General features: G+C 41.9%; 1 protein-coding gene across 1 annotated transcript; it reads left to right on the top strand.

Moving 5' to 3' along the window:
* The first annotated feature begins 229 nt into the window (after positions 1 to 229).
* Positions 230 to 12126, top strand: ZSCAN31 (zinc finger and SCAN domain containing 31). Its single transcript, XM_082346936.1, has 4 exons — positions 230 to 432; positions 8712 to 9185; positions 9993 to 10143; positions 10678 to 12126. Exons 2-4 carry the CDS (start codon positions 8805 to 8807, stop codon positions 11451 to 11453), a joined length of 1308 nt encoding a protein of 435 aa, XP_082203062.1. The 5' UTR covers positions 230 to 432; positions 8712 to 8804; the 3' UTR covers positions 11454 to 12126.
* Positions 12127 to 12326: the final 200 nt, after the last annotated feature.

Consider the following 12326-nt stretch of genomic DNA (forward strand, 5'->3'; position numbering starts at 1 on the left):
AGGTTGAGAGTTAAAAATGAACAAACAAAAAACCCCAACAACTACCATCTCTCCTTTGTGGTGTCAAAGGGACCAAAGTTAGGAAGCAATGGGCGGTTAAGTACCAGACTGGAGGAACTATGACGTCCCTTTCGGCCCTAACATTTTTCATTGCTATGACCATCTGATTCCCAGATGCCGGGAGCCACTCCGTACAGAAATCTCGCTGGGTTTCCCCGCCTCGGGCTGAATTTCTGGTTCCGAGCCTTGTAATGAGGCAGTCATAAAGTGCATCAACCTCCGGAGCTCCTAGAGAGAACAAGATCGCGGAAAGGGCTGCTCGGCTTCAGCGACGGGGCTAGGAACAATGACGCACTTCCGGCCTTTGTTGTTGGTCGGTTGTACGGGCGCTGCCGCCCGCGCCACGGATCCGAAGTTCCCGGGACCCCGAAGGTGAGTCCCAGGCCCCTCGTCCCGACCCTCCCGCCCCGGGAAGATTAAAGTCAGTGACTTGGGGTAGACAGGGAGGGGACGTCTGCGCGGGCGTGGCCTCGCCATCCTCTCGCCGTCGCCTCGACACAGGGCTGAAGCCCCAGTGGAGTAGAAGGAGGTCCCGCCCCTGCCCAGGCGGGGCTTTGTGGTCTTGAGCGGAGGTGGGGAGGTGGAGGAGGAGCGTCCGACTGGGAGTCTCGCTCCCTGTCAAAAGCCCGACTCCGTATATACCCATCACTTTTATTTAACAAGTGTTAACATTATACAGTATTTATCGCATCTATTTTTTCTTTAAGTGTTTCGAAATAAATTACGAGCATCATGACTTGTCACCCCTAAATAGTTTCGTATGTGCATCTCTGAAAATTAAGGACATTTTACATACACAAATCATAACCCCAATATCAACACACCCAACTAAACCTAAGCGCATTCCCTAGTATTGCCTGACACCTGCTTCATATTCAGATTTCCCCTCGTTGTCCTACAAATGTTTTTTGCAGTTGGTTTGTACCAACTAGGATCCAATTAAAGACCATTCGTTGCATGTAGTTAAGTCTCTTAATTTAAAACAGCCCTATCCTTCCCCTCCCTTCTTCCCATCCTATTGCCTGGTTGAAGGACTTGCCAGTCGTCCCCTAGAGTATCTTCACTTCCGGATTTGCCTGTTTCCTTGTGATATTTCAGTTGTTCCTCTTTCCCTTGCCTTTGTCATCAGTTTTCCTTTGGAATTTATTTTGCAACACAGGTGGTTTATGATTTTCATTATCTCTTCGTTGTGCTGATGTGCTAGTATGCTGAAGCTAATAAGAAAAACGCGCGGGAATTCCCTGGCAGTCAGTGTTTAGGACTCCGCGCTTCCATCGCAGGGGTCGCGGGTTCGATCCCTGGTCAGGGAACTAAGATCCCGCAAGCCGCGGGGCGCTGCCGGAAAAAAAAAAAGGAAAGAAAGGAAAACGCTCTTTTACGCTCTTTACGCCACGTCATGTTTTAATTTTTTTAGTTCAATTAAGGGAGATGAGGACACATCAAATTCTGCAATTGTATCACTCTTTTATCATGTGTTTGTTGCCTGACACGTAATAGGCACTTAGTAAATATTTTTGAAGTGAATTCCTTTGTGGGTTACAGGTAATGCACGGAATTTAGGATGAGTTGTCCTACTTCCTCCAGGAGTGTACCTTATACACATCTTCGAGGTTATGGCTTTTATTTCATTCTATTATAATTTTATCTCCATGAGTTATAAACTCCTGTGTATACCCAGCTCTTAGCACAGCTCCATAAATATCTGTCCAAAGACCGAAGCACTTTTTTCAAACAAAAGTTAAGCTGTTTTGCCTTTCAGTTGTATTTTTCAAAGTTAAATTAATTTGATGAATACATTAACATTATACCTAAGTGGCAGTCTTTTGGATCCAGTGCAATAGCCTCCACCACCACGCTTTCAACTTTTGCCTTTTCTGCCTCCACTCTCTTGCCTCCGCCTTCATTCCCTCAGCTCGCCTACCATCCAGTAGCAGAGCTTCTTAAAACGTAAACCCGGTCTTGTCACTTACCTTCCTAAAAGCCTTCAGTGGCTTTCCAGTGTAATTAGAATTAAAAAATAAACTCCTGTGCCCTGCATGATCTGGCTTGTCTTATCAGCCTAATTTTTGCCACTCTCCTCTCACATGGCTGTAGGCACTCTGCCTCCTTTCATTGTTTTGACCACACCATGCCCTGCCTCAGGGCTTTTGAACAGTTCTCCCCCCTGTCCCCCACCTCTACTCTGCAGGGCTCACTCCTTTTTGTTCTTAAGGGCTCACCTCTCACCATCCTATCTTAATAGGTCCTCCATTTATTTGATAACTCAGTGTCTTCCCCATTAGAATGAAAGCTCTAGCAACACAGAGACTGGTTCTCTCTGGAACACAGCCAGGAAGCAGGACAGCAGAGGAAATCAAATAGGAAAACTTTGGTTAATGTAAATGGCAATAAATTTATTGACTATGTTTTAAAAATACAAGAGTCTTAAACCATTTATAGAATTTAATTTCTTTCAGTTGTAGAACTGAAGTCCCTGGTAGGACCAAGGTCTCCCTTTCCTTGCTGGCTGCCACTGTGGGACTGGTCTCAGCTTCTTGAGGCTGCCTGCATTCCTTTACTGGTGGCTCCCTCCATCAGCAAGTCAGCAATTGTGTATCTAATCCTTCTCATGCTTCAAATCTCTGACTTCGTCTTCTGCTACCAGCCAGAGAAAACTCTGCTGTTAAAGGAGTTATGTAGTAGGTTAGGCCCACCTAGAGGTCTCCTAAGGTCAACTGATTGGTACCTTAATTACATCTTTTTTTTTTTAAATTAGTCTTTTGATTGTTTTGTAAGAACCACTAATTGACATTAGGGAAGATGGAAATTTAAATTTATTATTTTTTATTGTTATTATTTTATTAAATTATTTATTTATTTATTTATTTTTGGCTGTGTTGGGTCTTCGTTTCTGTGCGAGGGCTTTCTCCAGTTGCAGCAAGCGGGGGCCACTCCTCATCGCGGTGCGTGGGCCTCCCACTATCGCGGCCTCTCTTGTTGCGGAGCACAGGCCCCAGACGCACAGGCTCAGTAGCTGTGGCTCACGGGCCCAGTTGCTCCGCGGCATGTGGGATCCTCCCAGACCAGGGCTCGAACCCGTGTCCCCTGCATTGGCAGGCAGAGTCTCAACCACTGCGCCACCAGGGAAGCCCCTTAATTACATCTTAATTACACCTTTTATCATGTAAACTAATAATCTTAAGTGACATGATGACAGTCATAGAGGACGGAGATCATGTGACGATCTTAGAATTCTGCCTACCACATTTCCACTGTTTGTTTATCCTGCAGTTGATGGACATTTGGGTTGTTTCTAATTTGGAGCTATTTTGAATAAAGCTGCTCTGAACATTCCTGTAGTTTTAGCTTTTAGTGTACGTAAGCACTTGTTTCCTTGGGGTATATATCCGAGAGTGGAATTACTAGGTCATGGCGTACACATATGTTCAGCTTGTCAAAGAATGATGAGACCATCACTCAGTATCTGAAATGAAAAGACAGCTGGAGAGATATCCTGACTAGGAACAGTCCTCACTAGGTACAGAAGAGATTGCTGCTCTTACACAGGCGTTTTGAGAAGCATGGAGTTCGGTGGGCTGACATCATCTCTGGGGGCTTGGTTTCATGGGACAAACTGTTGTTGATTAGTTGGCTCTCAGAGCTGTGTTTATTGGAACGAGTCATTACGGATTGGCTGATTTTCAAAAGCTATGGGTTACCACTAATTGATGGACTTACAAAAACATGTTCTCTGAAGTGAATTGTTGATTGATTGAACAGACCAGTTCAGGGCTACATTTTTTTTTTAAATTCATTTTTATTGGAGTATAGTTGCTTTACAATGTTGTGTTAGTTTCTCCTGTGCAGCAAAGTGAAACAGCTGTACGTATACATATATCCCCTCTTTTTTGGATTTCCTTCCCATTTAGGTCAGTTCTGGGCTACTTGATACCACAGCTGCAGAACTTTTTTTATTCTCAAGCTTTAAGAGATAGTTCTAAAGAATTTTCCAAAGTGGTTGTACCCATTAAACTATCATATTAATGTATGAGAGTTCCATTTGCTCTAATTCCTTGCTGATTTACCCTTAAATTATAAGATGTGTATTTACTTTTAGAATTTTTTTTAATGAGGTCTGTTGTTCAGTATTTCTATTCTCCTGACAAACCTTAATACACTCTTTCTACTGAATTGACCATCTACCACATCTTGTTATTATAAAGAATTTTAGTTTTATATTCTTCCCCTTTTGCGTAGTAAAACATTCTCATGTAAAAAAATGTAATAAGGGTTATCCATTGAAAAATTCCACATCATGCCTGCTCCCAACCACTCATTTCCCATTCCCAGAGATAGGTAATGTTGCTTGGGTATCCAATATATATATATATTTTTTTCCTTTTTAAAATACAACTGATAATATTTTCACAGTGGTTCTTCACCTTGCTTTTTTCACTAAATGTATCTTGCATTTAGTGAAAAATAGTCAGTCCTTTCATATCTGTACATAAAGAGTTTCCTCATTTTTAAAAACTGCATAGTAGTAGTCCAATATATGGATTACTCTAATTTATTTAACCAGTCCTATATTGGTGGACATTTAGGTTGTTTCCAACCTTTTGCCTCACAAACAGTGCTACAGTAAATAACCTTTTATGTACATCATTTTACATGTGAATGAATATATTTACAGGAGGTTTTTTTTTTCCATAATCATTTAAATTTATTGCCATATTTTGTCAGTTTTTGGACTTATGTTGTTTTCTCTGTTTCATACCTTCTCTCTGAGTTCATTTTTGTTTGCTGAACTACATCCTTTAGTTACTCTCTTAGGAAGGTTCGTGGGTTGTAAATGGCTTCATTTTGCTCTATTTATTTATTTTTGGCTGGGGGTAAATTCTGTGTGTCAACAGTCATTTCCCCACTCTGCCTTCTGAAATCCATTAATGAGCACTTTGCTGTGTTTCCTTTGTAGGTAATCTGTCTCTTTTCCTCTGGTAGCTTTTAAGATTGTCTCTTTATCCTCAATAGGCTGCAGTTTCACTATATTATGTCTAGGTGTGCACTCTTGATCTGAGAAGTCAGGCCTTCATTTCTGGAAAATTCTTAATTTTTTTTCTCAACTATTATTTCTCAGTCATTCACTACATTCTCATCTTCTGCAGCTCCTGTATATTAATGTTGTATTTTCTTAACATTTTATATATACAGTATGTATATATATTTATGTATTATGTATGTGTATATATATGAAAGAGCAGTTAAGAAGATATATATATGAAATATTCTCTCTTTCTTCTTAACTGCTCTTTCATATTTTTCATCTGCTGCATTCAGAGTTAAGCCTTCAGTATTGTCTTAAAAATCACTGTTGTTCTTCAGCTGTGTCCGTTCTGTTGTTTATCCTCTAATGCATTTTAAATGTCAGTTTCTTCTAAATCCTAAGATTTCTCATTAGTCCTTTTTTATATCTACCCGATGTTGCATTTTTTGCCTGTTTTGGTTTCATTATCTCATGTATTTCTCAAAATCACTTATTTAAAAAATTCCTTGGACTATAAAATAAATTTCATATCAAGTGAATTTCTATTCTGATTTGTTGATTATTTTTCTTAGGGTTAGAGTTATTCATGCGTTTTAGAATTTAGTTTGTAGGTTTATTTTGTGTGGGCAGCTTTCTGTCTTAGATTTCTCTCTCTTCATTCAGCATTATATTTAAGACCCTTTCTGGAACTTACACCCAGTGTTTGAGTGTTGCTGCCCCAAGAAGTTCTTAGGGTGGGCAGATCTAGTATGGGGCCAGCAGCTTCAGGGCTTAGTTACTGAAGATGAGACTGGTCCTGTCCCTTGGCCACTGGGTCCATAGTTTCTGATAAAGCCATAGCCTGAGTCAGTAGCCTACACTCTTTTTTTTTTTTTCCTACCCCCTTTCATGAGTGTGGAAGTCCACTGAAGCCTCTAGCATCAGAAAATATTTCTTCCAAGATTTTCAACAGTCTACTGCATTTGGCCTGTGAATTCAATGGTTTATTTTGTTGGGTCTATTTCCTCTATAAAAAGAGGATATTCAACTTATTAATACTGCTTTGCTAATAATACCTGGTAATTTTTTAATGTTTAGCAATTGCTATGGGCCAGGTACCGTGCTAAGTTTTTCATATGCATTACCTTATATAATTATCACAGTTCTGTGAGATGGGTGCTTTGGTCAGTCCCATTTTAGAAAGGCCACATGATTTGAACATTAGTCTCTACCTTGCAGTGCTTCTCTAAAGATGATTTTAAAGAACTCAGTCCATTCAGTTTATCAGATGTGTATCAAGTACAAGAGGTGTCTGGGATCTGTAGCAGGTTGGGACATGGCTGGGAGAGGAGACAGGAGACAAGAGAGGACTAGCTGGGAACATAGGGTAACACATACGGATCCTGGGAGCAGAGGTGGCATAGGGGAGAATAGGAAGAGTGCATTTTCTCTGCCTTCTCCCTTCCCTGCCCTTGCCATGGCTTGATGAAAGGAAAAGGGACATACATAGGGAGAATTCATTTATTTATCCAGAAAACAGGGATAAAGACAGAGTTCATGGTGGCACAAGATCAGGAGGTAAATCCTAAGTCCACCAACTGTGGGGAGAGCAGCACAGCAAATGCAGAGGCTGCCCCACCTGGGGCTTTGGGTCTGTGAGGGGTTGCCTGTGGTGCTCAAGAGAAAAACCTGATCACCATGGTTTCTCAGTAGCGTTCAGGTGCAGAACCTATAGTCACAGAACAATTTTTGCCACATTTTTAATAATAGTGGAATCCGATGTAAATTCATAAGAATTCTCAGGCTTACAGTCTTCTTGGACTGAAGACTCAACAAACCTGATACCCAGATGCTGCAGTAAGGAGTAAAAAAATAGAATTGATGCTGGACATGGACAAAGAATAAGACCCACAATCTTTGTAACGCTCTGTATTCTTAACACTACAACATAAGTTGATATGAATATTGTACTAAAGTCTGTCTCTCCCACTGCAAATCCCATAAAGGCAAGGACCAGGTCTGTTCCCTTTCACCACTTTGACCTAAGCGCCCACACTATGCCAGGCATCTGGTAGGCACATGATATTTGAATGAATGGAATAAATACATTTTCCCCCAATAAAGTATAACTGAGAAACTCTTCTCAGTTCTCTCAGACCTTAATGATTCTATTAAAACAGGACTAAAGTTATATATAAAACTTAAATTCCACTGCTAAAGTAAACATTGTATCAGTGTAACCACCATTAAACCTCCCAACTTAAACTGCCACAATCCTACAGCATATTCTTACCATTTCCCTCCTGAATCTTACTCAGTATTCCTTTAAAATACAGGTCTAACTCTATGACAGTGAAATAAAAACCTTGATGACCCTCAGTTTTCCATATCGTAAAGTCTAAACATCTTAGCCTAGAGTTCAGGGTTGTTCTCTATTCCGATGAAATGCATCTTTCCAACCTCATCTCTTGTCATGCATTTTCTCCCCACACCCTATACTCTGTAGTTCAGCCACCAGGACCCATTGCCTGTCCTTAGAGTCACTGTGCAGTGTAACCTTAAATACCTTTGATTCTGTTGTTTGCTTGGCCTGTGATGTTGAATCTCCTCCCATCACCCTTTCTCTGCCTGACAAATTTCTGTTCGTTATTTTAGGCCTAATTCAAATGTACTTGCCCCTAAGCCACATTCTTTCACTGCTCCATACCCTGTCAGAATTATGTTTTTCCTGCTCATCACTCCCTAGGTATTCTGTTGAAGCCTCTATATACCACTCATCATTTGATATTATGGCTAGTTTTATATGTCCTGTTCTTCCCCTAAAGCTACCATATATTGACTATGAGGCTTTTAAATCACTAAAATTTATTTATTTATTTTCTTGGAATAAGTACTTTATTTGAAATGGCTCAACAATCAGGAAAAATACAGAAGGTATTATTTTCCTTCCTCTCTTATTCTGAGTTACCTAGTTCCCTCCCCAGAGGCCACCCCTCTGTATTAGTTTTTCATTGCTATAATAATGTGGTGTAACAATTACAAATCTTTGGCAGCATACAGCAATAAACATTTATTTAGCACATGAGTCTGGGGTTCAGCTGATAGGGACAGGGCTTACTTGTATATCTGCAGTCAGCTGTGAGTCCTCCAGGCAGCTCTGCAAATCTCAGCTAGGCTCACTTACATGTCTGGGGATTAGCTGGCTGTTAGCTGACCTAGGATGGTCTCATCTGCCCCTCTGGGGTGATTTGGTTCTGTCCTGCATGTTTCTTATCATCTGAAAGCCAGCATATCCTCCTAGCAATTGTAGCAGGCAAGGGCAAGCAAGCCCAATCACACAAGTACTTTTCAAGTCTAGCTTGTATCACACTTGCTAGTATCACACTGGCCAAGTCAAGTCACATGGCTGAGCCCAGAATCACAGTGGGAGGGCACAACAAAGTACATGTCTACAGGGAAGGGTGAAGAATTGGGGTCAGTAATGTATTCTGCCATATGCCTTTTTTTCCAATTTCTAAACGTACAGAAGTAAAATACTATATATACCTTTTATTAACATAAATGATAGCATAATACTTATTGTTCTTATACTTTGTTTTTTTTCCCCATTACTTTTTAATTTCCATTAAGACATAATTTTTCTCATCAGGTACATCCTCCTAAAGAAGGTTAAATCAGGGGATCTTAAATCAGTTACCCTTCTGCCTCAGGCTGGAGTGAGCCCTTCTAAGTTAATCCCAGAATGGCTTCAACAGGGGAACAGGATGGACTTAAGATTGTGAAGGTGGAGGAAGACCCTATCTGGGACCAAGGAACCTACCTTCAGGAGAGCAGCTTTTCTGGCCAGGAGGCCTCCCGCCAACTTTTTAGGCACTTTTGTTACCAAGAGACTCCTGGTCCCCGAGAAGCACTGAGCCGGCTCCGGGAACTCTGTCATCAGTGGCTGAGGCCAGACACACATACCAAGGAGCAAATCCTGGAGCTCCTGGTGCTGGAGCAGTTCCTGACTATCCTGCCCGAGGAGCTCCAGGCCTGGGTGCAGAAACACCATCCCGAGAGTGGGGAGGAGGCGGTGGCTGCAGTTGAAGATCTGGAGCGAGAGCTAAGTGAGCCAGAGAACCAGGTGAGAGGAGGAAGATAGGCTCCTGGACACAGAATATTAAATGAAGGGTGAAGTTCAGTGACCCAGGTTGGTTGGCTATAGCCTCATGTATTAGTTCTCTGTTGCTGGGTAACAAATTACCCCCCTCCCTAAGCTTTAATGGCTTGAAACAACAAATATTATCTCCCAGTTTCTGAGTCAGGGTTTTGGGAGCCACTTAGGAGGATCTCTCATGAGGTTGCTGTGAAGATGTCAACCAAGACTATAGTCCTCTGAAGACCTGACTGCGGCTGGTGGACCCACTTCCAAGATGGCTCACTCCCATTGTTGTTGGTAGGGGGCCTCGGTTCTTCACTGGCTGTTGGTGGGAGGTCTTTACCATGTGGGTTACTCCTTAGGGCTCATTGAGTGTCCTCACAACATGTCAGTTGGCTTCCCCAAGAGACAGACAGAGAAATAGAGAAAGAATAAGGATGAAGCCACATCCTTTTTACTACTTAGTCTCAGGAATTATATACCATCACTTCTGCCATATATTCTATTCAGTAGAAATGAGCCATTTTAAGTATAGCTGTCACTCAAGGGGAGAGGAATTAATGGAAGGAGCATCAAAGAACTTATGAACATATTTTAAACCACCATATCACGTTGGGCCACTCTTGTTCTCCCCCTTCTGCTTTTGGGTGTGGATTTAAACTCTGGGTCTTCCACTGTGCCATTGCTCTACAAAATGTCTCATATGGTTCCATATGATCTCTTTCATTGAGTATTAGCCTGGATTCCTGTAGTCCTCCTCTTATGAACCCAAATATACCTACCTGCCTTCAGGCCCCAGACTGTGAACACGGACATTCTGAAGTGCTCTCAGGGGATGCAGTGCATTTGAAGGCCAAGCAGGAATCAACAGCTCTCCAGGTTCAGTCCATGGTGACACAGCTCAAATGTGAATCTTTTGGGCCCCACAAATTTGGAGAACAAGGTAAGGATTTCACAGGTCCATTCAGGGGATCTCTGGTGGTTCAGTATAGGGTAGTAAAGACTGTGGACTCTGGCACCAAATTGCCTGGGTTGGAATTTAAGCACTGCTACTTAGAAGCTGTGTGACATTGGGCAGGTCAAGTAACCTTCCTGTGCCTTCAGTTTATGCAACTGTAAAAACGGAGATAATCATAGTATGGAGTCAGAGAGTCATTTGAAGATTTAATAAATTAATATACGTAAAACACTTAGAACAGTTCCTGCTTCCTAGTAAGCATTCCACAGTGCCTGCTTGCCTACACCCTCTCTGGAAGCCTCTCCTTCTCTGGGTGACCCCCTCCAGCCATTTCAGCAGGTGCTGATGACCCCTTACTCTGTTGGTCTCAATATCTCCATTTAGGTCTTCTTTACATTACACTGCCAGTTTTGGATTCCTAGAATGTGTGTGCTTGATATGGATCTTCCTGTTCCCCATCCTGTGGTTATATTCTTTCATGAAGGAAAGAGATGACGTTTGATCTATTTATTATTCTAGATGGTGAAACTGTACTTGAAAACCAGGACTTGGCATCAAAACAAGAAGTCTTAAAAGAAATGGGACATTTTGAGAATAGCAGACTCCAAAGAGATGTTCCTTTAGATTCTAAGTACAGAGAAACTTGTAAACGTGAGAGCAGGGTAGAAAAGCAGAGGGGACACCCCACTGGAGAGAGACGTCACAGGTGCAACGAATGTGGGAAAGGCTTTACCCAGAGTTCAGTTCTTATTCAGCACCAGAGAATCCACACTGGGGAGAAGCCATATGAATGTGAAGAATGTGGAAAGACCTTCAGCCAGAGGTCAGGCCTAGTTGAACATCAGCGGAGCCACACTGGAGAGAAACCCTATCAATGTAAGGATTGTGGGAAAGCCTTCAGTGCCAGCAATGGCCTCATCAGACACAGAAGGATCCACACAGGGGAAAAACCATATGAATGTGAAGAGTGTGGGAAAGCCTTCCGCCTGAGCTCATACCTTGTTCAGCATCAGAGGATACACACTGGAGAGAAGCGCTATCGCTGTAACGAGTGTGGTAAAGCCTTCAGTCAAAATGCGGGGCTTTTCCAGCATCTCCGAATCCACACTGGCGAGAAACCCTATCAATGCAGTCAGTGCAGTAAAAGCTTTAGTAGGCGAACACTCCTTATAAAGCATCAGAGAAGCCACACTGGAGAGAGACCATATGAGTGTGATGAGTGTGGGAAAGCCTTCAGTCATCATTGCAACCTCATTAGGCATTTTAGAATCCATACTGTTGCCAAACTGGACTAATCCCATGGACCACCAGGGCCCCTAAATGAGGTGAACTTGGAAAGTAGGATTTTCAAGTGGCTTATTTTGCTCTTATGAAATTTATTTTGCTTTGGAATGTGTGGCTTTTCTGCAGACCAGGTGCTGCTGTCTCCTGGGTGGATGACTGTTGGCAGTTGCTTGGCAACCTCCTTCTTCCCTATCCCTTGGTTCATTTCTAACGATTTCTCTTAAAGGGACCAAATCTTACCTGGAGATAAATTGGTATGGAGGGGCCATTATTGAGTAATATTTAATATTGAATAACTCTAAATGACTAGCAATTGTGTATACTTTTTTTTAAGATTGGGTACATTCAAAAGATATTCAGAGATGAGTCTTTTTTTTGTAAAAGTGACATTTTAAACACAATTAAGATTTGGGGGAATAAGAATCATTCCCATTCCCATAGGATATCATTGCCACAGTCTCCCCAGGAATTTAATGGATGATTTCTTTGTTGCTTTCATCAGAATGGGTGGCAAACTCATTTATTAAGCAGCATTACCCATGGTGTGAAACCTATAGATTTGATGGTTTAGAAATCCATGTCCCATTTTGATATCTAACTCCAAATTCCTAGTGCAGGTCATTACCATATTAAGGTTTCCACTTTTGTTATAAATAACGAATAAGATGATACTTTAAAACCTTTTCAGTGTGCCTGTTTTATTCATAGCCTTTTCTGCCACTACCTTTTGAAGGCTAGTCAGCAACTTGGGAGGGCCATTGCGAGCAGCATCATTGTGACTCTATCAAGAAAGGGAGCCTCTGACCTCGGGCAGCTTGCTGCTTAACTGGGGAGTCCAGCGTTCTCAGGCCATTTACTGTCAGGGTTAAACACACAAGTCTGGC

This window comes from Balaenoptera borealis (genome assembly GCF_965194805.1).
Source record: "Balaenoptera borealis genome assembly, chromosome: 12".
Classification (NCBI taxonomy): Eukaryota; Metazoa; Chordata; class Mammalia; order Artiodactyla; family Balaenopteridae; genus Balaenoptera; species Balaenoptera borealis.